The sequence below is a fragment of the Melanerpes formicivorus genome, unplaced genomic scaffold (assembly GCF_026170545.1).
Source record: "Melanerpes formicivorus ecotype bairdi unplaced genomic scaffold, bMelFor1.0.p_v2 SCAF_34, whole genome shotgun sequence".
NCBI lineage: Eukaryota > Metazoa > Chordata > Aves > Piciformes > Picidae > Melanerpes > Melanerpes formicivorus.
The window spans coordinates 1,815,708-1,843,158 of record NW_027142386.1 but is presented as its reverse complement, the minus strand read 5'-3'; the positions used below and the strand labels follow the sequence as shown (position 1 = coordinate 1,843,158).

At 58.6% G+C, this 27,451-nt stretch overlaps 1 protein-coding gene across 1 annotated transcript; it reads right to left on the bottom strand.

The window, feature by feature from the left end:
- Nucleotides 1-2,894: 2,894 nt before the first annotated feature.
- Nucleotides 2,895-25,955, bottom strand: MBD3 (methyl-CpG binding domain protein 3). The gene is made up of 8 exons (XM_068156355.1): nucleotides 25,719-25,955; nucleotides 20,532-20,588; nucleotides 17,876-18,035; nucleotides 15,131-15,268; nucleotides 10,472-10,562; nucleotides 9,794-9,971; nucleotides 7,487-7,678; nucleotides 2,895-3,231 (listed from the first exon to the last, which is right to left on the bottom strand). Exons 1-7 carry the CDS (start codon nucleotides 25,730-25,732, stop codon nucleotides 7,492-7,494), a joined length of 825 nt encoding a protein of 274 aa, XP_068012456.1. The 5' UTR covers nucleotides 25,733-25,955; the 3' UTR covers nucleotides 2,895-3,231; nucleotides 7,487-7,491.
- Nucleotides 25,956-27,451: the final 1,496 nt, after the last annotated feature.

The window sequence follows — 27,451 nt, the reverse complement described above, 5'->3', positions numbered from 1 at the left end:
TCCCCCAGCTAAATCCATTTCAGCCACCAGTCCCCCCCAAATCAATCCATTTCAGCCACCAGTCCCCCCAGCTAAATCCATTCCAGCCACCAGTCCCCCCCAGCTAAATCCATTCCAGCCACCAGTCCCCCCCAGCTAAATCCATTCCAGCCACCAGTCCCCTCCAGATAAATCCATTCCAGCCACCAGTCCCCCCAGCTAAATCCATTCCAGCCACCAGTCCCCCCCAGCTAAATCCATTCCAGCCACCAGTCCCCTCCAGATAAATCCATTCCAGCCACCAGTCCCCCCCAGCTAAATCCATTCCAGCCACCAGTCCCCCCCAGCTAAATCCATTCCAGCCACCAGTCCCCCCCAGCTAAATCCATTCCAGCCACCAGTCCCCTCCAGATAAATCCATTCCAGCCACCAGTCCCCCCCAGCTAAATCCATTCCAGCCACCAGTCCCCCCCAGCTAAATCCATTCCAGCCACCAGTCCCCCCCAGCTAAATCCATTCCAGCCACCAGTCCCCCCCAGCTAAATCCATTCCAGCCACCAGTTCCCCCCAGCTAAATCCATTCCAGCCACCAGTTCCCCCCAGATAAATCCATTCCAGCCACCAGTTCCCCCCAGCTAAATCCACTCTCAGCCCCAATGCCCCCTGATAAACCCATTTTAGTCACCAGTTCCCCCAGATAAATCCATCTCTAGCCACCAGTTCCCCAAACAAATCCATTTTCACCACCAGTTCCCCCAGGTAAATCCATTTTTAGTCACCAGTTCCCCACATAAATCCATTTTCACTACCAGCTCCCCCAGATAAAGCTATTTCAGGCATCAATTCCCCCAATAAATCCATTTTCACCACCAGTTCCCCAGATCAATCCATTTCAGCCACCAATTCCCCCAAATGAATCCATTTTCACCACCACTTCCCCCAGGTAAATCCATTTCAGCCACCAGTTCCCCCAGATAAATCCAGCTTTAGCCATCAGTTCCCCATACAAATCCATTTTCACCACCTATTCCCCCAGAGAAATCCATTTCAGCCATGAATTCCTCAGATAAGTCCATTTTTAGTCACCAGTTCCCCAAGTAAATCCCCTTTCAGCCACCAGTTCCCCCAAATGAATCCATTTTCACCATCAATTCCCCCAGCTAAACCCATTTCAGCCACCAACTCCCCAAACAAATCCATTTTCACCACCAGATCCCCCAGGTAAATCCCTTTCAGCCACCAGTTCCCCACACAAATCCATTTTCACTACCAGTTCCCCCAGATAAAGCTATTTCAGCCACCAATACCCTAAATAAATCCACTTTCAGCCACCAGTTCCCCCAGCTAAATCCATTTCAGCCACCAGTTCCCCACATAAATCCATTTTCACTACCAGTTCCCCCAGATAAAGCTATTTCAGCCACCAGTTCCCCCAGATAAATCCATTTTCACCACCACTTCCCCCCAGGTAAACCCATTTCAGCCACCAATTCCCCCAAATGAATCCATTTTCACCACCAGTTCTCCCAAATGAAACCACTTTCAGCCATCAGATCCCCCAAATGAATCCATTTTCACCACCAGTTCCCCCAGCTAAATCCATTTTCACCACCAGTTCCCCCATATGAATCCATTTTCACCACCAGTTCCCCCAGGTAAATCCATTTTCACCACCAGTTCCCCCATATGAATCCACTCTCAGCCACCACTTCCCCCAGGTGAATCCATGGCAGCCACCAGTGTCCCCCCCAGCTGCTCCCAGGCTGTGGCAGCAGAGGCTGCAGAACCACTCCAGCTCCCCATGGTGAAGCCAAACACTTCTGGAGCCCTCCAGGCAGGTTTCACACAGCATTGCCATCTTGGGGACTGCACTGCACATGCAAAGCAGAAAGGTTTAGTACTTGGGAAGCTTTCCCTGTGTTGGCCTGGCCTGGCCTGGCCTGGCTTGGCCTGGCTTGGTTGAGCTCTCAATTATAGAAGGAAGAAACCAAAAATCAACCTTTTTATTTTGCTCTTTCCTTTCATCCTTTCTCCTTTCCCAAAGAGGTCAGAACATCACAGCCCAGCTGTGGAGCCACAGCCACTGGAGTGGATCCCCCCTGCCCTCCACACACACACACACACACACCACAAGCTCAGGGTTCTTGGCACCAGAAGAGAAGAGAGGAATCTTCCTCCCTGTCAGTCACAGAGGAGTCATCCTCCCACCCCAAGGGGGGGGAAAGTTCCTTCTGAGAGGATTGGAACCAAAGCAAACTGCCCCCTCCTGGGGTGGGTCTGCTCCTCCCCTGAGCTCTGCTCAGCCACAGAGCTGCAGAGCAAAGCCCCAGCAGGGCTGTGCCCTGGGGGTGCTGCTGTGACCCAGCACACAACCTGCCTGCCACAGCTGGGAGGCCAAGGCCTCCAGGGAGCCTCCCCCTGCACACCACCTCCTCGGGTGGCAGAGGCTCTGGCAGCTCATCACAGCCCCACAGGATGGTAGGGGCTGGAAGGGACCTCTGGAGGTCTTCAAGTCCAACCCCCCCCCACTGCCAGAGTGCCACCTCTGAGGCTTCCACTGCCAAGGCCAAGGTGGTCTGGTGAGGGGAAGGCAAGTCAGTGACCCAAAGTGACAGACCCAGGAGGGGACAACGACCTCCCTGCAGTCTGGCAGCAGCAGGCAGCCCTCCAGCAGAGAAGCCAAGGAGTCAGAGAGCATCTCTCCCACCTCTGGCAGAGAGAAGAAAATCCTCCCCAGGGGTCACTCTTAAAATCATTTGGATAGAAAAAGCTTAAAAAGGGAGCCCCAAAAAAACCCCCACCCCCAACCCCCCCAACCTTAACCCCCCCATCCCTGCCCCACAACAACAACCACAACCACCAAAAGGGGCAGGAGATTTGGTTCCTAGGCTTCCCTCCCCCCTCCCCCCCCCAGTTTGTTCCCTTTACTCCCTCCCCTTTGCTGCTTTCCCACTGCCCCCTACCCCTGCAATACAAAAAGGAAAACCACCAAACAAAAAACAACATCTCCCCCCCCCCAAAAAAAAAGGAGGGGGAGGGGGAGCTGAGGCAAGTTCCATCTTCCAAACTCCCCCAGCACTGGACAGAAGAAGCAGCAGCTCCTCCAGGCTTCCTGAAGGGTTCCTCCAGGTGCTGAGAGGTGTGGGTGGGCTGGTGGGGCATTGCACCCTGCAGACACTCTTCTTGGCTGGGTGGATTGTTGGGCTGACCCTGCTGGGAGGGCTGCTACTGGGAATTCCTGGGTGGAACTCCCTAGGAGAAAGAGAGAAGGGGGGGGGGGGGGGAAAGAAAAGAGACTTTGTAAGGCACTCAGAGCTTTTGAGGTGTTTAAAGCAAGGGAGAACTGACCCCCACCAAACCCATCCATGCCACCCCAGAGCCATTTCCTGCTCCTGCTCTCCCCCCCACCCTCCCCCTGCAGCAGACACTTTGTGCTGGCAGAAAGGAAAGCAAGAAGTGTTGATCTGACACCACCCAAAGAGTGGCTGGCAATGGCTCCATGTCCCAGGGGAGGCCAGGGACAAGCAGAGTCCCTCAGGGATCAGTCCTGGGACCTGTCTTGTTCAAAATCTCTGTGGGTGCCATGGGCAGTGGCATTGAGTGCAGCCTCAGCAGGTTTGCTGATGACACCAAGCTGTGTGGTGCAGCAGACAGGCTGGAGGGAAGGGATCCAGCCAGAGGGACCTGGACAGGCTGGAGGGAAGGGATCCAGCCAGAGGGACCTGGACAGGCTGGAGGGAAGGGATCCAGCCAGAGGGACCTGGACAGGCTGGAGGGAAGGGATCCAGCCAGAGGGACCTGGACAGGCTGGAGGGAAGGGATCTAGCCAGAGGGACCTGGACAGGCTGGAGAGCTGGGCACAAGCCAACCTCAGGAGGTTCAACAAGATCAAGTGCAGGGTCCTGCAGCTGGGTCAAGGCAATCCCAGGCACAAATCCAGGCTGGACAGGGACTGGCTGTGTCCAGTTCTGAAGCCCCTATTACAAGAGGGATGTGGAGGTGCTGGAAGGTGTCCAGAGCAGGGCCAGGAGGGTGATCAGAGGGCTGGAGCACCTCTCCTATGAGGACAGACTGAAGGAGTTGGGGCTGATCAGTCTGCAGAAGAGGCTCCCAGGTGACCTCATTGTGGCCTTCCAGGATCTGAAGGGGGCTACAGGAAGGCTGGGGAGGGACTGCTCAGAATCTCAGGCAGTGATAGGACTAGGGGGAATGGAATGAAGCTGGAGGTGGGGAGATTCAGGCTGGAGGTGAGGAGGAGGTTCTTCCCCATGAGAGTGGTGAAGCCCTGGAATGGGTTGTCCAGGGAGGTGGTTGAGGCCCCAGCCCTGGAGGTGTTTAAGCCCAGGCTGCATGAGGCTCTGGCCAGGCTGATCTAGTGTGGGGTGTCCCTGCCCATGGCAGGGGGGTTGGAACTAGATGATCCTTGTGGTCCCTTCCAACCCTGACTGATTCTATGATACTATGATGGAGGGGAGGAAAGCTCTGCAGAGAGATGTGGCCATGGGCTGAGGTTTAACAGACAGAGAGGGTGGAGATGGTGGACAGACAGACAGAAACTAATGACCTGCATGAGGCAACCTCAGCCACCAAGCCTGGGGGCAGTGGTGATCTGCTGGAGGCTCTGCAGAAGGATCTGGCCAGGCTGGCTCCATGGCTGAGGTTCAACCAGGCCAAGGGCTGGGTCCTGCCCTTGGGTCACAACCACCCCAGCAAGGCTCCAGGCTGGGGCAGAGTGGCTGCAAACTGCCCAGCAGAGAAGGCTCTGGGGGTGCTGGGTGCCAGCAGCTGGAGAGGAGCCAGCAGTGCCCAGGGGGGCAAGAAGGGCAGCAGCAGCCTGGCCTGGAGCAGCAGTGGTGTGGGCAGCAGCAGCAGGGCAGGGATGGTGCCCCTGGATGGGCACTGGGGAGGCCACAGCTTGAGTGCTGGGCTCAGTTCTGGGTGCCACAGGAGAAGGAAGACATTGAGAGGCTGGAGGGGTCTAGGGAAGAGCAATGAGGCTGGGGAGGGGTGGGGAGGGTGTCCTAGGAGGAGTGGCTGCTGGAGCTGGGGATGTTTAGTGTGGAGGAGGCTGAGGGAGACCTCATTGCTCAGCCTCCCTGAGAGGAAGCTGCAGGGAGGTGGGGGTTGGGCTCTGCTCCCTAGGATCAGGTGATGGAAGGAGAGGAAATGGCCTGGAGCTGTGCCAGGGGAGGGAGAGGTTGGAGAGGAGGAAAAATGTCTTTGCTGCCAGAGTGGTCAGGGATTGGAAGAGGCTGCCCTGGGAGATGGAGGAGTCCCCAGCCCTGGAGGGGCTCCAGAGGCTGTAGATGAGGTGCTCCAGGGCACAGTCAGGGGTCAGGGCAGTTGGGTTCCTGTTGGGCTTGATGCCACCCTCACCACCTCCCTGATTCTTTATTCCCTGTCCAAATGAAGCTGCTGCCAGTGCTGTGGGGTCCCAGGGGCAGCAGCTGGCATCTGCCAAAGGGATTTCACATCAGAATCAAGCTCCCAGCTTGAAGGGTGGCTGACCACAGCTCACTCCTCCTTGCCCCTGAAGCACAGCTGCCCCCTTGCTCCAAAGGGGCTCTGCTTCTGCTACTCATCCTGAAAACTCCCTGTTTCCCCCCCTTCCCCACCCCTGCTTGCCTCTCAGGCTCTCTGTGTCCCTAATGAAGCACCCTGGGTATTGGCTCCCCTCTCTCAGCCACAGAACACTAATTGCTCTGCTTAGGCTAAAACTGAAGATGATCAAAATGAAGCCCAGCAAGCTGTGTTCCCACCAGCCTGCAGGAGCTCTGCTGAGGATGCTCACAGTGCTCCTGGCTGGGGAGACATCAAAGGGAGCCAGCCAGCAGCAGCCCTGCTGCCTTGCATGGGGCACTCTCCCTCTCTGGTGCAGCACAAAATATTGATGGGATGTGTCTCACCTCAGCCTCGTGGATCTGCTCTGCTCTGCACTGCTGCACACTCAGGATTCAGGATGCAGAGCTCTTTTGCTTCACAGGATGGTTAAAACCACCCCACAAACACTAAAATCCAAGTGGCAGCTTTCAGAGCTTCCACTGTGTGAAAGGGCAATGCCTGCAGACAGGACACAGCCCCAGGCTGGACAATGGCAAGGAGCCCTCCTGCCAGCCCTGCAGCTGCTGCTGGCCCTCTGCCTTCACCTCCTCAGATGTGTCCTGGTGCTGAATGTAACCCACAAGGGGTTGGGGTGGAAGGGACCTTGAAGCTCATCCAGATCCAAGCCCCTGCCACAGGCAGGGACACCTCCCACCAGCCCAGGCTGCTCAGGGCCTCATCCAGCCTGGCCTTGAGCACCTCCAGGCAGGAGGCAGCCACAGCCTCCCTGGGCAACCTGTGCCAGGCTCTCCCCACCTTCACTCTCAACAATTTCCTCCTCATCTCCACTCTCAGTCTCTCCTCTCCCAGCTCAAAGTCATTGTTCCTCATCCTGGCACTCCCAGCCCTTGTCACAAGTCCCTCCCCAGCTCTCCTGGAGCCCTTCAGGTCCTGGCAGGCTGCTCTGAGGTCTCCCTGCAGCCTTCTCCTCTCCAGGCTGTTATTTGCAGCTTATGAAGTCCCACCACCTATGAAGCCTTCCAGCAGCCTCCCTCCCTGGATACCCAGGTTGCCTTTTACTAACTTGCTACAAACCTAACCCAAACCATTCCCCAGATCTGCCCCCACCCTAATGCAGCCCATGAGGAAACATGGGAGAAGAATGCAGAAGTGAAGGAAGAGGCAGGCAGGGAAGAAGCAGAGACCTTGAAGTGCAGCTGGCCCTCCTGCCCACTGCCCTCCTGCCCCCTGCCCTCCTGCCCACTGCCCTCCTGCCCACTGCCCTCCTGCCTGTCACTAGAAGTCAGCAATGAACAGGGGGAAATGAAAGGCATCACAAGGCAAACCAACTTCTGAGAGCAGAGCCACTTCCATGACAGAATCCCCCCGTACAAGGCCTTGTTCCAGTGCCTGCAGGGCTCCAGGAGGGCTGGGGAGGGACTCCTGACAAGGGCTGGGAGTGCCAGGAGGAGGGACAATGGCTTTGAGCTGGGAGAGGGGAGACTGAGAGTGGGGAGGAGGAAGAATTTGTTGACAGGGAGGGTGGGGAGAGCCTGGCACAGGTTGCCCAGGGAGGTTTTGGAGCAGAGTATACCTGGAAGTGCTCAAGGCCAGGCTGGATGAGGCCCTGAGCAAGCTGTGCTGGTGGGAGGTGTCCCTGCCCATGGCAGGGGGTTGGGACTGGATGGTCTTGAAGGTCCCTTCCACCCCAACCCATTCTGTGACTCTCTGGTTCAAGGGCTCACAGAATTGCTCTGGCTCCACATTTAGCCCCTGGGCCACAGAGAGATGGCTCAGACCCCTCCAGGACACCAGCAGCACTTAGCAGGCAGCCCAGCAGCTGGGAGCTCCCCCACAGCCTGAGCAGTGCACACCAGGAGCGAAGGTTTTGCTGCCAGGAGGTACCCAGCCTCCCCCTGCAAACGTTTCTGCCTCCACTGATGCAGTTTAAGGTCTGTCACATTACCTGCACTATACATTCTCCATCTCCTGGTCATGGTCCTGGTCCTCCTCCTCCTCTTCCTCTTCTTCCTCACCACCTTCTTTCTCTGAAGGAGCTTCCCCATCTCTTGCTATCTCCTCCACGTGGGCAAGCATGTCAGCCATCAGGGCTTCCTCCAGCCTCTTCCTCACCTGCTGCACCAGCTCCTCCTGCTTCCTGCCCCAAAGCAACCAGCACTGCTCTCAGCCCTCAGAGCTGCAGGGAGGAGAGCCTCCAGCACTGCTCTCAGCCCTCAGAGCTGCAGGGAAGAGAGCCTCCAGCACTGCTCTCAGCCCTCAGAGCTGCAGGGAAGAGCCTCCAGCACTGCTCTCAGCCCTCAGAGCTGCAGGGAGGAGAACCTCCAGCACTGCTCTCAGCCCTCAGCTGCAGGGAGGAGAGCCTCCAGCACTGCTCTCAGCCCTCAGAGCTGCAGGGAAGAGAGCCTCCAGCACTGCTCTCAGCCCTCAGAGCTGCAGGGAGGAGAGCCTCCAACACCTCACACAGGAGGCTGGGCTTTGGCAGAGCCCTCTGCAAGAGCTGCATCAGGCAACAGCTGCCTGGCACTGCCCTCTGAATGAAGGTGAAAGAGTAAAGAGGTGCTCAGCATCTCCTGAGTCCTCAGCACTCAAATCTGCCTCCCTGAGGGGAGACCTCACTGCTCTCCACAGCTCCCTGAAGGGAGGTTGGAGCAAGGAGGAGGAAGCCTCTGCTCCTTGGTGGCAAGAGACAGGAGCAGAGGAGATGGTTCCAAGCTGCAGCAGGGGAGGCTCAGGCTGGATCTCAGGAAAGATTTCTGCCCTGGAAGGGCTCTCAGACATTGGATCAGGCTGCCCAGGGCAGTGCTGGAGTCACCATCCCTGGGGGTGTTCAAGCACTGTGTGGCCCTGGTGCTTGGGGACGTGGTTTGGTGCTGCCCCTGCAGGGCTGGGTTGAGGGCTGGGGGTCTCTTCCCACCAGACACATTCTGTGATGCTTCATGCTTCTAATCCAGCAGCTGACTCAGGACTTGGTTTTAGTTCCCAGTGCCACTGCTAAACCAGAACTCAGCCTCCCCTGCTGAGCTCCAAAACTGGAAGTGGAGACAGGGAAACTTCTGAGCAGCCCCAGCCTTTGGCTCCTCCTCTTCTCAAGCCACAACCTGGAGCCTTGCAGCTGCTTTTCTGTCAAAGTCACAGCACAGAAGTGATCAACAAGCAGGGGCTGGGGGACTCCTCTTTCACCTCAGCCACAGCAATCACAGACCATCTGTCCTGGGCATCCAGGTCTGAATCAAGCACACACACACAGAGCACCCCAAACCCATCCTGTAACTGAGAGAGACTGACCAGCCCAACAGGCAGAGCAAGGCTGGGAAAGAAGGCAGAGAGCAAGCTGCTGGGCTGGTGCCTTGGCTGCATTCAGCTCCCTACCAAGTGCTGAAAGCTGGACTGGAGCAGTCTGCATTTGGCAACAGAATTCATGACTGAAACCAAACCCCCCCCAAAATCAATCACAGCCTGCACTGCTGCTGCTGTGCTGACACTGAGGGAAGGGAGGAGGGAGGGAGGAGGGAGGGAGGAGGGAGGGAGGAGGGAGGGAGGAGGGAGGGAGGAGGGAGGGAGGAGGAAGGGAGGAGGAAGGGAGGAGGAAGGGAGGAGGAAGGGAGGAGGAAGGGAGGAGGAAGGGAGGAGGAAGGGAGGAGGAAGGGAGGAGGAAGGGAGGAGGAAGGGAGGAGGAAGGGAGGAGGAAGGGAGGAGGAAGGGAGGAGGAAGGGAGGAGGAAGGGAGGAGGAAGGGAGGAGGAAGGGAGGAGGAAGGGAGGAGGAAGGGAGGAGGAAGGGAGGAGGAAGGGAGGAGGAAGGGAGGAGGAAGGGAGGAGGAAGGGAGGAGGAAGGGAGGAGGAAGGGAGGAGGAAGGGAGGAGGAAGGGAGGAGGAAGGGAGGAGGAAGGGAGGAGGAAGGGAGGAGGAAGGGAGGAGGAAGGGAGGAGGAAGGGGACTGCACTGTTCAGGCTCTCCCCAAGCCCTTCTTGCTCAGAGGTCCCTCAAGTGTTTTCAGTCCAAGCAGAGCAGATCTGAGCCTGGATGCTGAGAGTAACTGAGCCTGGGCACACCAAGAGCAGAGCAGGCTTTAAGGCCATGTCTGTGTGAGAGCAGCTTCCTGGAAGTATGTTTTCCTGCTCTGCAGCATTCAGATGACTCCAGCAAGCCAGAGTGCTCCATCAGGCCTTGACACTTGCCAGTGGAAGAGCAAGGCTTGGGGGTGGGGAGGGACTGCTTCTCCCCAAGAGAGTGAGTGAGCTCTGCAGTTCATACCTAATATCTTCATCTGTCACCATGAATGCTTTGCAGAGTGGCTGTGAGGTGTTCAGCCAGACCCCAGGGTTCTTCTCCACAGCTGCAGACAGCTGCCCAGTGATGGGCATGGTGCTGGTGTGCAGGGCACTGGCTATGGCTGACAGCAGGGTTTCATCTGTGCAGCCAGGGCCCACCCCTGCAAGTGGGAGGAAAAGAGATCAGCAGGGAGGCACAAGGCAGGGAGCAGCACATCAGGCCCAGGGGGCACCCCTGAAACCTGCCATGGGCAAGCAGAGGCTGAGCTTTGAAAGCCACCACTGCACACATCTCAGTCCTAAGCCACTCCACCAGCACTTGCCCAGCCCCCTCCAAGGTCACCTAACCCCAGCCCAGCTCCCTGCTCTGCTGCACACAAACCCACCCCAGCAAGGTGGAAATGGAAGCTGCTTCCCTCCTGCTTCTGCACAGTGAACTAACCTCCCCCCAGGCCGAGCTCAGCAGCTCTGCTTCAACACCTCCCCAGGACAAAGGGCATCAAACCTCCCAGCCAGAGGGCTACCAAGGTTCCTGCTGGAGCTGGAATGGTTCTCAGCACTGAGGAGCACTTGGAGAGCCAGGAGGTCTCAGACTCCACCTGCAGACCACCACTGCCTGGGGGCCCAGTGCCACCCCTGCAGGTAAGGGAGGTGAGGTTACCTTGCAGCCCCTTGGGCAGGTCCATTGTCTTCACCAGCTCCTCTGCAATGTCAAAGGCATTCAGGCCACTTAATTTCTTCTCCCAGAAGAGCTGGCATCAAAGAGAAGTGTTGGTTGGCACAGCTGCACACAGCACCTGCCCTGCCTGAGCCTCTGCTGGAGCTGCCACAGGAGGAGGCAGCTGGGAGTGCCAGCAGGGCACAGCCCTCAGTGCCCACCAGCCTCCCGTGCTCTGTCCTCACTTATGCCTACAGAGACTTGCTCCTCTTCCCCCAGCCCAGGAGGAGGCTTCTCTTTCCTCCCCCAGCTCAGGAGGAGGCTTCTCTTTCCTCCCCCAGCCCAGGAGGAGGCTTCTCTTTCCTCCCCCAGCCCAGGAGGAGGCTTCTCTTTCCTCCCCCAGCTCAGGAGGAGGCTTCTCTTTCCTCCCCCAGCTCAGGAGGAGGCTTCTCTTTCCTCCCCCTCTACTCTGCCTTGGTGAGACCACACCTGGAGTATTGTGCCCAGCTCTGGGCTGCCCAGTTCAAGAGGGACAGGGATCTGCTGGAGGGTGTGAGGATGCTGAAGGGCCTGGAACATCTGTGTGATGGGGAAGGGCTGAGAGCCCTGGGGCTGGTCAGTCTGGAGAGGAGAAGGCTGGGAGGCAGCTGGTCAGTGTCTGTAAGTATCTGAAGGGTGGGGGGCAAGCAGGGGGCAAGCAGGGGGCAAGCAGGGGGCAAGCAGGGGGCAAGCAGGGGGCAAGCAGGGGGCAAGCAGGGGGCAGGCTGGGCCAGGCTCTCTTCAGTGGAGTCCTGTGCCAGGCCAAGCAGCACTGGATACACACTGGAAACCAGGAGGTTCCATGTGAACAGGAGGAGAAAGCGGTTTGGTGTGAGGCTGCTGGAGGCCTGAAGCAGCCTCCAGAGAGGTTGTGGAGTCTCCTTCTGTGGAGAGTTCCCAACCCCCCCCCTTTGCCATTGTGCTCCAGGGCAGGGTGCTGTGGGTGCCCTGCAGGAGCAGGAGGGGTTGGACTGGGTGAGCTCCAGAGGTCCCTTCCCACCCCCTGCTGGGACTCAGAGGCTCTGTCCCCATCTCATGCCTGCCAAAACTCAAGTGTAGAGGAACCCACACTGCTGTTGCAGCTACCAGCTCCCACAAGGGGAACAAGGACTGCAACAGGACAGGAACTGATGGGGGAGAAGCTGGGCAGGAGCCAGGAATGGGCAGTGGCAGCACAGAAGGCCAAAGCAGTGTGGCCAGAGATGGAGAGGGGACCTCACCTGCAGTGCACTGGTGAGGCCACAGCTTGAGTGCTGGGCTCAGGTTTGGGCTCCTCACCCCAAGAAAGGCTTTGAGGGACTGGAGCAGGTCCAGAGAAGAGCAATGAAGCTCACAAAGGGCTGGGGAGGAGTGGCTGAGGAAGCTGAGATTGCTCAGCCTGGCAAGGAGGAGGCTGAGGGAGACCTCATTGCTCTCTACAGCTCCCTGAGAGGAGGCTGGAGCCAGGGAGGGGTCAGGCTCTTCTCCCAAGCTGCAAATGTGAGAACAAGAGGCAATGAGCTCAGGCTGCCCCAAGGGAGGTTTAGGTTGGCCATGAGGAACAATTTGTTCCCCAAAAGGGTTGACCAAGCCCTGGAAAAGGCTGCCCAGGGCAGTGGTGGAGTCTCCATCCCTGGAGAGACTGAAGAGCTGTGGAGATGTGGTGCTGGGGGCATGGTTTAGCACTGCCCTTGGTGGTGTTGGGTTAGTGGTTGGAGTTGATCTCAAAGGGCTTTCCCTGCCAAAACAATTCCACCACTCCCCAAGCCTCTCCAATTTACCTTCCCAGCAGCAGCCTCCAAGGCAGCCACTGCACAAGGAAGGCACAAGCTGGGTGACAACAGGCAGTGACAGGAGCAGTGACACTGCAGAGCTCAGGCTGCAGCACCTGTGGGCACAGCAGTGTCACAGCTTCACTCTTCATTAACCAGCCAGGAGATGCCTGGGGCCTGCTGCACAGAGTGCATGGGGGTGGAGGGGACCCTCCAAGGGCATCTTGTCCAAGCCCCTGCAGGCAGCAGGGAGAGCTCCAGCCAGGGCAGGCTGCACAGAGACACAGCCAGGCTGAGCCTGAATGGCTCCATGGGGACTCCACCACCTCCCTGGGCAGCCTGTGCCAGGCTCTCCCCAGCCTCACTGTGCAGAGCTTCCTCCTGATGTCCAACCTCACTCTGCCCTGCTCCATTTTCAAACCACTGTCCCCCCAGCAACACCACTATGAGCAGAGGTCTGCTGCTGCCTCAGGAAAGGACTTGTAGTGATAGGGCAAGAGGGGATGGAGTGAAGCTTGAGGAGGAGAGATTGAGGCTGGAGATGGGGAAGGAATTCTTGAGAGTGAGGATGGGGAGAGCCTGGCACAGGCTGCCCAGGGATGCTGTGGCTGCCCCCTGCCTGGAGGTGTTCAGGGCCAGGCTGGATGAGGCCCTGAGCAGCCTGTGCTGGTGGGAGGTGTCCCTGCCCATGGCAGGGGGTTGGAGCTGGATGAACTCTGAGGTCCCTCCCAGCCCAAACCATTCTTTGAATCCAGGAAACCCTGCCAGAACTCTGCCAACCTGCTCACAACCCTCACAAAGAGCAACAGAACCCCAGCCCCAGCTCCAGCAGAGCCTCCCACTTCAGCAAGGACCTTTCTAAGCTGGCAGAGGAGGTTTCCAGGGTGCAAGGTGGGAGCATTCCAGGGCAGCTCTCCACTTTAGTGCAATCCCTCTCCCCCTCAGAATGAGCTCTCTGCCATTTTCATTCCAGCAGGCCTGCAGCAGCTCCAAATGCCCCAATGAGTGACACTGCTGAGTGTCTGAAGAGGCTAACGAGGCTGAGCAGCTCCTGTCCCTGCTAGCAGGATGGACTCAGCAGAAGAAAGGAGCCAGGACCCCTGGTGGGAGCTGCACAGAGGCAAGAGGCTGTCAGCCTGAGGTGATGTTAATGACACAGGAACCCTTCCCCAGGCTGCTTTGAACAGGCAGAGCTGCTGCTAAAGCAGGGCCCAGCTTCAAAGTCATCCTTCTCCCATGCTCTCATTCCCTTTTTTTGGGTAGATCTCCATCCTTTCACCAGCTGCAATTAAGCTGAGAGATTGCCTTTAATTTTGAGGTACTTTCTTGCTGGCAGATGAGAGAGCCTGGAGAAGGAACCCACTTGGGTTTGCTCTCAATCAGGGCCACTCCAAGCTGAGCTGCTGACCTTATTCATCCAGGTAGAATGCATCACTCCTGAGACACAGACCTGACCAAAAGGGCCATGCAGGGAGGGGGAAAGAGCCCCCCCAGAGCACATCAAACACCTCCAGGTGTGTGGCCTGTACAGGCCCAGGGATCTCTGCACACACAGAATCCCTCCCAGCTGGAACACTTCTCACTGACTCCCATTACAATGCAAATGGCTCCTGAAGTGGCTGCAACAGCTGCTGGAATGGGAGGGAACTGCTTCTTTCCAGCAGTGAGGAGAGGAAGGCTTGACTAGAAGAGAGCTGGAACCTAACCAGAGGCTGGAGGCCAGTTCTAGGAACTGCATCAGGGATGAGGCTTGCCCTGATCTGAGGAGCTGGGGGCACTGCAAGATGTTGTCCCTGAAACATCAGAGGCTTCACAGTGCCATGAGGTTCAACCAGGCCAAGGGCTGGGTCCTGCCCTTGGGTCACAACCACCCCAGGAAGGCTCCAGGCTGGGGGCAGAGTGGCTGCAAACTGCCCAGCAGAGAAGGCTCTGGGGGTGCTGGGTGCCAGCAGCTGGAGAGGAGCCAGCAGTGCCCAGGGGGGCAAGAAGGGCAGCAGCAGCCTGGCCTGGAGCAGCAGTGGTGTGGGCAGCAGCAGCAGGGCAGGGATGGTGCCCCTGGATGGGCACTGGGGAGGCCACAGCTTGAGTGCTGGGCTCAGTTCTGGGTGCCACAGGAGAAGGAAGACATTGAGAGGCTGGAGGGGTCCAGGGAAGAGCAATGAGGCTGGGGAGGGGTGGGGAGGGTGTCCTAGGAGGAGTGGCTGCTGGAGCTGGGGATGTTTAGTGTGGAGGAGGCTGAGGGAGACCTCATTGCTCAGCCTCCCTGAGAGGAAGCTGCAGGGAGGTGGGGGTTGGGCTCTGCTCCCTAGGATCAGGTGATGGAAGGAGAGGAAATGGCCTGGAGCTGTGCCAGGGGAGGGAGAGGTTGGAGAGGAGGAAAAATGTCTTTGCTGCCAGAGTGGTCAGGGATAGGCACAGGCTGCCCAGGGAGATGGAGGAGTCCCCAGCCCTGGAGGGGTTCCAGAGGCTGTAGATGAGGTGCTCCAGGGCACAGTCAGGGGTCAGGGCAGTTGGGTTCCTGTTGGGCTTGATGCCACCCTCACCACCTCCCTGATTCTTTATTCCCTGTCCAAATGAAGCTGCTGCCAGTGCTGTGGGGTCCCAGGGGCAGCAGCTGGCATCTGCCAAAGGGATTTCACATCAGAATCAAGCTCCCAGCTTGAAGGGTGGCTGACCACAGCTCACTCCTCCTTGCCTGTGGTGCCTGAGGACACAATTTAGTGGCCATGGTAGCTGGGTCAATGCTGATGACCTGCAGAACCTTTTCCAGCCTGAGGGACTCCAGGACTGAGCATCACAGGATGGAAGTGGTTTGTTCTGGGACCCTTCCAGCAGCACCCCCAGGGGTCTAATGGCTCTGCAGAGGCCTTACCTGGCGTGGCTGGTCCACAGCTTTCTGAGGATCACTCTTGACCTTGTTGCTGGGGTGGTTGGTGATCTTGGTGACAGGCTGCTTGAAGATGGAGGCTGTCTGCCGGACGGGCAGCGCCGTGTTCAGGTCAGGCTTGCCCTGAGAAGTGCAGGCAGAAGGAGAAGGAAAGCCCCCCCCAGACATCTGCAATGTGCTGAAAAGCTTCTACAGCCACAAAGATGTACAGCAGGGCTCAAAACCAGCAGTTCCTGGGCTCCAAACCTTCCCTGCTCTCCAGCTCCCAGCGCAGAGCAGCGGTGAGCGGTGTCCCTCGGGGTCACTACTGGCACCAGAGCTGCTTAACACCTCTCAGCAAGGGGGGCAGTGGGATTGAGGCACCCTCAGCAAGCCTGGGATGACACCCAGCTGTGTGCTGTGGTTGAGAGTGCTGGAAGGAAGGGATCCACCCATAAAAACCTGGACAGGCTGCAGAGGTGGGCATCATGCTCTGCCAGCAGAGCCAGCCCTGTCCTGGGCTGATGCCCAGCAGTGTGGCCAGCAGGGACAGGGAGGGGATTCTGCCCCTCTGCTGTGCTCTGCTGAGACCTCCCCCTGCAGTGCTGGGGCAGCTCTGGAGCCCCCAGCACAAGGACCAGGAGCTGCTGGAGCAGGTCCAGAAAAGGCCATGAATGTGATCAGAGGGCTGGAGAGCCTCCCCTGTGGGGACAGGCTGGGAGAGCTGGGGCTGTTCAGCCTGGAGAAGACCTCAGAGCAGCCTTCCAGTACCTGAAAGGGCTCCAGGAGAGTTGGGGAGGGACTTGTGACAAGGGCTGGGAGTGCCAGGGCAAGGGGTGATGGCTTCCAACTGGAAGAAGCTGGATTTAGATGAGACATTGGGAAGAAATCCTTCCCCACAAGGGTGGTGAGGCACTGCCACAGGCTGCCCAGGGAGGCTGTGGCTGCCTCCTGCCTGGAGGTGCTCAAGGCCAGGCTGGATGAGGCCTTGAGCAAGCTGGGCTGCTGGGAGGTGTCCCTGCCCATGGCTGGGAGGGGTTGGAACTGGATGAGCTTGAAGGCTCCATCCAACCCAACCCATTCTGTGATTGTGTGTCATCATGAAGTGGGATTCAGAGGCTGCTCTGTCAATCCAGAACCCATCCTCACCCACTCTGTTTCAATCCTGTTGTGAACACCCATGAACAACTCAACAGAGCTGGAATCTGCATCTCTCTTTTCCCTTCAGCTCCTAACACAGCTGGGGTTTCAAAGGCAGCTCCTCCCAGTCAGGTTTTTCACTCCAGGACTGCATTTTGGGTCAGCTGAAGCTGAGAAGAGAGCTGGGGAAGGAGGAATGGCTCTGAGAGGCAAGCTGGAAATGGCTGTAGGCCACACTTTGTTCTGGGGGGTGCAGGCACCAAGCCTGCTGATGATATTTATTCATGAGATGGAGAGAAGATGTATTCAGGACAAATACCCTCCTGAACCATCTGCGTGCTAATGCACTTGGAACTCATGAGAACCATTATCTGAGAGGTTTGGAGAGGATTTGTAGCTCCTGAGGTGTGTGTGGGCTGCTGGTCCCTGCACTGAGGCATCACCACAGCAGCCAGTGCTGGGGGCAGAGGCTGCAGTGACTCCCAGGAAGCTGATTCTTGACTGCTTGACACATGCAGGAGCTAAGCACTCTGCTATCTGCCACACTTAAGGTCTCAGTGCATGGAGCTTCAGGCAGCCAACACATGGAACTACTGAAGGGTTTAGTTTGGAAGGGACCTTAAAGATCATCCAGTTCCAACCTCCCACCAGCACAGGCTGCTCAGGGCTTCATCCAACCTGGCCTTGAACACCTCCAGGGAGTGGACAGCCACAGCCTCCCTGGGCAGCCTGTGCCAGGCTCTCCCCACCCTCACTCTTAACAATTTCTTCCTCATCTCCAGTCTCAGCCTCCCCTCTCCCAGCTCAAAGCCATTCTCCTTCATCCTGGCACTCCCAGCCCTTGTCCAAAGGCCCTCCCCAGCTCTCCTGGAGTCCCTTCAGGTACTGGAGATTAAGATACAGATAATTAAGATTGATTTGAGCCAATCCATCCTGACAGGCAGCACAGCAGCATCACTGCAATCTTGACTAAACCTTAACCAGCAAACCTCCCAGGTGCCAACATGGTCTCTGTCACTGTTCCACAAGCAGGCCTTGCCCCCTCTTGCCTCTTCAGCTTTTTGCCCAAAATCCATGGAATCACAGAATGGTTTAGGCTGGAAGGGAGCTTCAAGTTCATCCAGCTCCAACCCCCTGCCATGGGCAGGGACACCTCCCACCAGCACAGATTGCTCAAGGCTTCATCCAGCCTGGCCTTGGACACCTCCAGGGAGGAGGCAGCCACTGCCTCCCTGGGCAACCTGTGCCAGTCTCTCCCCACCCTTGTGGGGAAGGATTTCTTCCCAATGTCTCATCTAAATCCAGCTTCTTCCAGTTAGAAGCCATCACCCCCTGCCCTGGCACCCCCTGCCCTTGTCACCAGTCCCTCCCCAGCTCTCCTGGAGCCCTTTCAGGTCCTGGCAGGCTGCTCTGAGGTCTCCTTGGAGCCTTCTCTTCCCCCAACCCGCACTCAGTAATTTCTTCCTCCTCCCCAGTCTCCATCTGCCCTCCTTCAGCTTCCCTCCATGCCCTCTCACCCTGTCCCTGCAGCCCCGCTGTGAGGCCGGGGGGGAGCCGGGGGGGGAGCCGGGGGGGAGGCGGGAGGCGGCGGCCGGCGGCGGCCGTGCTCACCTTGGCCTGGTTGGCGCAGTCGTAGCGCATGCGCTGCCGGTTCTTGTTCATCTTGGTCATCAGCATCTTCCCGGTGCGGAAGTCGAAGGTGCCCAGCTCCATGGAGCCGCCCAGGTACCGCGCCAGCTGCGGCTTGCTGCGGAACTTCTTCCCGCTGGGGCTGGGGAGACCACCACAGCTAGGGCAGGAGGGGGCAGTGGAGCGGGGTCCAGGGGGGCAGCGGGGAGAGGGGGCAGAGGGGGCACGGGGGAGAAGGGGCAGGTTCAGCCCAGGCCCAAAGGGACCTCCAAAGCTCCTCCAGTCCAACCTCCCTGCACTCAGCAGGGAATCCTCCACCAGATCAGCTTGCCCAGAGCCTCACCTTGCCCCATCCCTGGAGGTGTTTAAGCCCAGGCTGGATGAGGCTCTGGCCAGGCTGATCTAGTGTGGGGTGTCCCTGCCCATGGCAGGGGGGCTGGAACTACATGATCCTTGTGGTCCCTTCCAACCCTGACTGATTCTATGATACTATGATCCCCAGAGGTCCCTTCCCACCCCACCAGTCTGCAGTTCTCTGACACAAGTAGATCTCAACCCTAACCTACCAGAGGGTGCTCTGCTCTCAGCACAGCAAGGATGAGGTATGTGAGGCTACATCCCAGTGAGTCAACACTAACAGGCTGCCCACTGTACACAGAAGTGAGATCTGTTGAGCTCAACACCTCTGCTCACAGCAGCCTCACAGCATCCAAGTCAACTTGGAATGACCTCAAACATCCCCTACACATCCTTGGCCTTTCTGCTAATGGGATCAGTGCTGGAGGCAAATCAATGAATTATCAATGAGGTCCAAATGCTTTTGGACCTCTGGGGTTGGAGGGTCCCTGCTGTTACTCCTGAAGCCAGGAGTGCAGGGCACTTGTTGCAGGGTTTCCATCTGAAGGCCCAGGTCGTCCCAGGATGAGAGGACAGAAGGAATGCCACTTCAGCAGCAGCTGTGCTTCTACCATAGGGGTGGGAGGATATCAACCACCTCTCCAGGGTCTTCTCAGAAGGAAGGAAAAGCCTCTTTTTTAACCCATTAGCTGCTTCTCTGAAGCCTTCATCAGGGGAAAGAGCTGCAAAAAGCAGCACAGAATTGCTAGCATGGGACAGTGGCAAACCAGTTTGTCCCTGCCAGATTGTGCAGGCAAAAAAAAACCCAACCCAGATCCAAACAGGAGAGAAAAAAAAAGAGCCACAAAGAATCAAAAGTGTTGGAGGAGCTTTCAGAACTGAGAGAGAAGGGTAGCAGCACTCAGACTAAAAGTGAGAACTGAGAAACTCTCTGAGGATTTAGGAGTGAAAGGTTGTGGTCAGCACTCCCCACAGCATCTGCCTAGAAAGCTCCTGGCCCTCAGAGCTCCCAGGCTGCTTATCCTGCCCCACAGCTGCACCCTGCCCACCACCACTGCTCAAGGTGTGCACTGCAGGTAGCCAGAAGAGGAAGAGAATCCACCCTGAGAGGGCAGGGAGGAGGAAACACTTCAGCACTGCTTACTCCTCAGCTGGGCCTGCTGGCTTTTGAGCTGTATGAACACTTGGAGCAAAAGATTCATAGAGCCACAGGGACCTTAAAGCTCAGCCAGCTCCAGGCCCCTGCCATGGGCAGGGACACCTCCCACCAGCCCAGCTTGCTCAAGGCCTCATCCAACCCTGGCCTTGAGCACCTCCAGGGAGGGAGCATCCACAGCCTCCCTGGGCAACCTGTGCCAGGCTCTCCCCACCCTCACTCCTAAGAATTTCTTCCTAATCCAAAGCTGACATGGAGAGCAGGAATAAGCAGACACAGAGGCTAGGTCTTGTTGTGGTTTTCCTGGGACAGAACCTTTGGCCAGCTTGAGGCCATGAGCAGTTTGGAGTCAGCCAGGGGAGCTGGGAGCTGCTCAGAGTATCCCACACCATGAAGGTGTAAAGGGGGAAATTTGCTGAGGAGAGCTTCCAGCTCAGGCTCCTCCTGACCCTGCAGCTCCTCCTGCTCCTGAAGCCTGCTCTCCCCTGCAGAGTGCCTGCTGCAGCTTCCCTGGGCTGAGCAGGACTTGGGTGTGCTTCCTGCTGGTACTGGGATCAGTTTTGTTGTTTCATTAAGGATTGAAATGGAAACAGATTTCAGTCTCCTCTCCTTTTCCCAGCTCCCCTTCTCTGCTGGGCAGGAGCCACTGGGTGACAGAGCAATTGCTGGAGTTTAGCTCCAGACCCAGGCTAGATGGAGACAGATCTTTCACAGCTTTTCCAAGAATGGTCTCAAACTTGAGTCAGCAGAGGATCCAGAAAGGGCAGCAATCAACTCAAGCAGCTTTCAGACCAGAGCCATCACCAGTGAAGCCAAGAGGAGAGGCTCCTGCTGCATGAGGAACATGACACTGCTTCCCCTTCCCAGAGCTGCAGCCCTGATTGATGGTTCAGTGTCTAACTAATTTACAGGTAATACATCACAGTGAATTGTGCACTTCAGGAGCAGTGCCACTTCCAGAGCACAGAGCCAGCTGCTCTCAGAGATGGTGTTTTAAATGAGCAGAGCCCTTCAGGGGGTGGTTTCTTTTTGTTGTTGTTGTTCTGGATCTGCTCTAGGAAATTTGCAATGGATCTGAAAAGTTGCTCCAAGTCCACAAACACCCAAAAAAACCCAAGAACCCACCTGAAATGACTCAGAGTCCTGTCTCTTCCTGGGGAGGCTTGGCCCATAGGAAAAGCACTGAAAGGTTGAGAAGAAAGAAAACAACAACAACAACAACTTTTATTCTGATGATGTCTTGAAGAAGGCAAACCCATCCCCATCTTCTCTGGACCGACAGCACGCTGCGGAGCAAAGCTCCAGCTCCAAAGCTGGGCAGTGAACTTGCTCAGCAAACACACACACAGCAGCTCTGGAGCTCCTGGGGTCACACTGGCAGGAGCAGGCTCGGTAGGACACAGCCACCTGAGAGGGTCAAAGGAGGAACTGAAAAGCCCAGAAAGGCAGCCAAGGTCCCACCAAACACGAGCTGAAGGCTCACTGCTGCAGGTCACAAGGCACAGAAGCACTAAAGCAGAGGACTTAGCAATTCTGAGCACTACCGAAACGCTCATGTGCCCCAAACGCCACAGAACAGGCACTTCAGCTCCTTCCACTGCGGAGCAGAAGCTTTTGAAGAGACTCGGAAGAGAGACGTCTTGGTGCAAAGGCGCCGAGCCCAGGCTCCCCCCGGGGGGCTGCAGGCACCGCGCCGGGCGCAGGCTGCGCCTGGCTCCCAGCGAGCAGCTCTCAGCTTCCCTGCCGGCGGGCGGCGAGGCGACGGCAGAGCTGCAAAGGATTTCACACGCCGGCCCCTCAGAACCCTTCCCCCCCGCCCCCAGGGCATTATCTGCTGCCACAGCACCAACAAAACCAAGGCCGGGAGGCCCCGGGGCCGGCGGGAGCCGAGCCGCGCCGCGGCGATTGTTCTGCGCAGGGGCGCGCAGGGAGCCGGCCGCCGGCAGCCCGTGCGAGGGGGCAGCGCTGCCAGGTGCCCGCTGCTCTCCATGTGCTGCTCTCCATGTGCTGCTCCCTCTTTGTTCCCTGCCTTATAGTCTTAAGGAGAGAGCGCGGCTGCCAGCCCAGGGCCCTCTCCCCTCCTCCCTCATTACACGAAGTCTCCTCCCCTCCGCTCTCCCCATTTTGCCTACCAGGAGCTGCACAACTTGGGAAGCTAAGGGACAAAAGACAGAAGGAAGCCCCCGACCGAACCCTGCCTGCTAAAGAAGAGGAGACAGAAACAGCCCGGGCAGAGAGGGGGATCAACAGGGCATGGCCAAGGCCTCGTTTCCTTGCGGGGGGGGCAGATGGACATCATGCAAAATGTTTCTTCTTCTCCGTCTCCATCCTGCACGGAGCTGGGGAGCTCAGCCCACGCCGGGCTCCTTCTCTGCCCTTCTCTCCCCAGCTCTGCTCCAGGCAAAGCCCAGCCCCGGGGGGGGGGGGAGCCCCCTTGGGTGGTACAACCCCCCTGATGCGGCTTCGAAAAGTGAGATGTGAAAGCTGGGACACCTCCCATGCTGACCATCTTCTCCCCCAGCACCTTCAGGTCACCCCTTGCTGTAGCAGCTGCACCAAGCCCTGCCTCGGTGGTCCCACACCCCAACAGCGTGGGCACCGTGGGCCAGGCTGGCACAGACACACTCAGCTTTCACCAGGAGGTGACCAAGTGAGTCCAGGTGTCTCGTCCAGCTGCCATAACCCACCCCACATCTTCACACATCCCCTCATCCCTCCACAGAAGAGCATCCCCAAGCTCTACACGGAGCAGTACTGAAGAATCACAGAATTGTGAGGGCTGGAAGGGACCTCAAGGCTCAGCCACGGGCAGGGACACCTCACACCACAGCAGGTTGCTCACAGCCACATCCAGCCTGGCTGCAAACACCTCCAGGCAGGAGGCTTCCACCACCTCCCTGGGCAGCCTGTGCCAGGCTCTCACCACCCTCCTGGGGAACAACTTCTTCCTAACATCCAATCTGAATCTCCCCACTTCTAGTTTTGTTCCATCCCCCCAAGTCTTATCACTCCCTGACACCCTCACAAGTCCCTCCCCAGCTTTCTTGTAGCCCCCTTCAGATCCTGGAAGACCACAGTTAGGTCTCCTCAGAGCCTTCTCCTCTCCAGACTGCACAACCCCAACTCTCTCAGTCTGTCTCCAGAGCAGAGCAGCTCCAGCCCTCTGCTCATCCTTGTGGCCCTTCTCTGGACACCTTCCAGCACCTCCAGATCCTTCCTGGCACAGAGGCTCCAGCACTGGACCCAGAGCTCCAGTTGTGGTCTCAGCAGAGTGGAGCAGAGGGGCAGAATCCCCTCCCTGGCCCTGCTGGCCACACTTCTCTTGCTGCAGCCCAGGCTCTGCTTGGCTCTCTGGGCTGCAAGTGCTCACTGCTGGCTCCTGTTGAGCTTCTCCTCCCCCAGCACCCCCAAGGCCTTTTCCTCAGGGCTGCTCTCAAGCCAGACCCTGGCCCAGCCTCCTAAGACAGGATTGAGCCCAAAATGTAAGCAGCCACGTTTAAAAGGTTCACTCAAGCACCATGAGAGCTTCCCTGGGGGAGCTGTGGGGAAAACTGAGACACTGAGAAAGAGCAAAGCAGGGGCTCAGCAAAAGTGTTCTCCTCCACAGTTTGGGGCTTGAAAGTAAAAGCAGCCAGGGAGGGTTAACACCCTCCTCAGCTTTTCACACAGGTGCTGCCTAGGTAAGAAACTGACAACACAATGAGCTTCTCTCAAGAGCTCTGTGAAGTTTTAAGAGCAGAGATCTCAACAGCTCCTCGAGGCAATGGCTGAGCAGTGACCCCAAACTTCTCAGACACCTGGTCATCAAGCCTTCAGCAGAAGGACAGCACTAAAACCTCCTTCCCTCTTTGAAGAGAGTCTTTGTATCATAGAAGTGTTGAGGGTGGAAGAGACCTTTGAGCCTGGGTCGGACGAGATGATCTCCAGTGGTCCCTTCCAGCCCCTAACACCCTGTGGTCGAGCCCAACAGCTGGCCTAGAGCTCACAACTCCACCACTGCTGCTAAGCCACTGCCACTAAACCACAGCCCTCAGAACTAGGGGCAGGTAGCCAGAACCTTCTCTCAAAGAGCCAACCATTTCCACTAGCTCCCTGATGCCCTTCTCCTCCTGAAATCAAATCCTGCATCCCTGCTCGCTCCCAGCCTAGCCCAGAGGCCACACCACACCAGCCAGGCACCCTCTTGGGCTCCCCAACGTTTCAGCCACAGGCAGATGAAAGAATCCACTCCAGTTAAAAGAAAATCCTGCCCAATGAACTGGACTGTTTGTAACCCCCTGCCTAGGGACTCACACCCCGAGGGGGATTTCACTTCCAGCCGGCAACCAGCTCGCAGAGACTCAGAGGCTGAAGGCACTTAGCACAAGCCCTGTGCCTTGTTGCCCAAAGCAGAAGTGACCCAGCAGAAGCCTTCAGGCACAACACATGCTGCCAGTGCTCAGGAAACCTCCAGACAGAAAGCACTCAAGCCCTAAACCACAGCTGGGAAGAGCAGCAACTGCCACCCTGCTGAGCAGCCTGGCACAGCGCAGACTCCCCAGGCTGGCTGGGGCACAGGGCAGGGCTGGCTTCCAACCCCTGCCTGCAGCTCCCCACGAACACTCCCTGCATCTGCACCTCCAGGGCAAACCAACCAAAGGCAAGCAGCAGAGGGCAGAGCCACCTCTGAACCACCACCACACGTCTGAGAGGGGGGGATCTGACCAATGCTTACTATAATATCCAAGGGGTGGGTAGCAGGAGGATGGAGCCAGACCCTTCTCAGTGGTCCTCAGTGACAGGCCAAGAGGCAGTGAGCACAAAGTTGAACAAAGGAAGCTCCATCTAAACGTGAGGAGGAGCTGCTGTACTTTGAGAGTGGCAGAGCCCTGGAGCAGGCTGCCCAAGGAGCTTGTGGAGTCTCCTCTCTGGAGACTTTCAAGCCCCACCTGGATGTGCTCCTGTGTGACCTGCTCTGGGTGACCCTGCTCTGGCAGGGGGGTTGGACTGGATGATCCCCAGAGGTCCCTTCCAACCCCTCCCATTCTGTGTTTCTGTGTTCTGCCACTCCAGGCTGGCACAAAACGCAGCAGCAGCCAGGAATGGGTGCAGCAGGGCCTGCTTATCCCTTGGATCTCTGTCCAAACGGGTCTGAAGGGAAAATCCTCTAGAACCTGGGACTGCAGATAGGCTGCCTGGCCTCCCTCTCCCCCTCTTGTTTCACCTCAGCTCTGAGACGACAACTTTGCAGTTAAGTTCTCAGACACGCAGGGCTCTTCAGCTGCTGCTCCTGCAGCTCCAGGGCTCTTCGCCTCTCTCGCCAGCTGCAGCGGTACAGCTGGCACTGCCAGCTCCGCGCTCCCAGGGATGCCATTTGCCAGCTCCCTCCGTGCCCAGCACAGCACCACTCTTCCCATCACCATCACCTGCTTTAACACATCAAACCTAACACCCGCACAAGCCGATCGCCTACATTTGTTTCTTGGCCGCCTCGAACAAAAGCCAGACGCGGACAAGCTGGGCAACTTCTGCTCCGCTCCTCCGGCTCCCCACGGACCCAAGTTTCACACATCAGCTGGCGGGGGTGCACCCAGGCTGCCTCTCACGGCTGAGGGAGGGATCCATGCGGGCCACCTACAGCCCCGGGAGCCATTCCCCGGTATTAATAGCAACCTCCCGCGGAGCAGGAGGCTCCCGAGCCAGATGCTCCCCGCGGCAGCAGCCCCCGGGGCGAGGCACCCCGAGCCCTGCCCCCAGCCTCGCACCACAGCAGCGGCCCCCGCCGCGGGCCGGGCAAGCAGAGCTTCCTCTCCCAGCACCCCCCCAGCTCCTCGACAGACGGAAAAAGAGCGGAGAGACCCCCGGGGGAGGGGGGCAGGAGGGAGGGGAGGCGGGCAGCCGCTGCCGCCCGTGCCGCCCTTACTTCCACAGCACCGAATGCGCTCGCGTTTCCAGCATGAACCGCGTTGGCTGGGCACGACCGGCTCCGAAGGGACGCACGGGGCTCCTGGAACCCCCCGCCCCCTTCCCCGGGGCTCCCGGCGCCCCCCGCCCCCTTCCCCGGGGCTCCCGGCCCCACGGCGCGCCGCCGGCAGAGCCCCCATGGGACCCCAGCGCCCGTCCCTACGGTACCTATCGGTGTCCCACAGCCCCGCCAGCCCCCCGGGCACGGCCACCTGTAGCGAAAAGGCTGGGCCGGCGCCTTCCCCGGTGCCCGGGCCCGGCCCCCCCGGGGCGGGCTCCTCCTCCCGCCGCCCCGCCGCGAGTCAGCGCCGCCCGACCCCCCTCCCGGGCCCGGGCCCGAGCCGCCGCGGCCCCACCGAGCGCTCCCACCTCTTCCGCTCCATCGCGGCTCGGCCCGGCCCGCGGCCGCTCTCCCCTGGCTCCGCCGCCGCCTCCGCCGGCTCTTCCCGGCCGCTGCGCTCTCCTCCCGCCGCCGCCGGCTGTTCCGCGCTCCGCCGGCTGCCGCTCGCTCGCTCCTCACCGGGAGGCGGCGCCGCGGCTCCCTCCCTCCCGCCTTCCGCCCCCCACACCGAGCGCAGCCTCCGCCGCCTTCCGCCGGGCCCTGGCGCCGCTCCGCCGCCGGTCTCCCGCACGCCGAAAGCTGCCGCTCCGCTCCGCCCGCCCCCGCGGTTCCGCTCCCGCCCCGCCCACCGAACCGCCTCCCGCCGCGCCTGGATCCCTCCGCCCGCGCACGCCGTGGAGATATAGTCCCTCCCCGCCGCCCCGCTCGGCGGGAAACTGCTGCTGCTGTGCACGTGGAGCTCCCTGGCCCGGCCTTCCCTCGGAACTCCGGCAGCGCCGCTTCGGGCATCTCCCGGCTGCGCTGGCGGCTCAGCCCCGCGGCCTCGGCTGGGATGGGGCAGGACACGGTGCTGGGCACCTGGGACCCAGGACTGGACACTCAGGACCTGGGGCTGGAGATGGGACCTGGGGCTGGGCACCTGGTTGATGGGAATGAAGATGGGGCACAGGGCAGAAGACAGGACCTGGGACAAGATAGCTGCGACACAGGGCTGAAGATGGGACCTGGGGCAGGACATCCACGACAAGGGGCTGGAGCTGGTGCCCTGTGACAGGCCAAGGGGCAATGGGCACAAACTGGAGCTTTTGAAGTTCCATCTGAACGTGAAGAGGATCTTCTGTAATGTCAGGGAGCCCTGGAGGTGGCTGCCCAGAGAGGTGCTGGAGTCTCCCTCGCTAGAGACACTCACCACCTGCCTGGACACATTCCTGTGTGAGCTCCTCTGGGTGACCCTGACCCAGCAGAGGGCTTGGAGTAGATCTCCGAAGATCCCTTCCAAGCCCTACCATATGTGATCCGGTGAACAGACACAGACCAGCAGGGCCCTGAGGTGATCACTGTCCATGCCAGGGCCTTGAAGCCTGACAGTGATCACCTGGATCTCAGGGCTCCCTGCTCTCCTGGCTGTGTGTCTGGGGGCAGCTCCAGCCACTGCCTCCTTCGTCTGACCCCAAGCTCTCTTGATCTGTTTGAACTTCCAGGGTTTCCTCCAGCCCACATCTGCAGACCAAGCTGTCAGGAAGCTTTAATTGTTCTTTTACAGAGTGTTGTATACTGTAACTGCTGGAGTGGGTCCACAGGAGGTCACAGAGACGATCAGAGGCCTGGAGAACCTCCCCTGTGGGGACAGGCTGGGAGAGCTGGGGCTGTTCAGCCTGGAGAAGGGAAGGCTCCAGGGAGACCTCAGAGCAGCCTTCCAGTACCTGAAGGGCTCCAGGAGAGCTGGGGAGGGACTGGTGACAAGGGCTGGGAGTGCCAGGACAAGGGACAATGGCTTTGAGCTGGGAGAGGGGAGATTGAGAGTGGAGATGAGGAAGAAATTGTTGAGAGTGAGGGTGGGGAGAGCCTGGCACAGGTTGCCCAGGGAGGCTGTGGCTGCCTCCTGCCTGGAGGTGTTCAAGGCCAGGCTGGATGAGGCCTTGAGCAAGCTGTGCTGGTGGGAGGTATCCCTGCCCATGGCAGGGGGCTGGAGCTGGATGAGCTTTAAGGTCCCTTCCAGCCCAACCCATTCTGTGAGTCTGTGACTTGTAACAAACTGCCT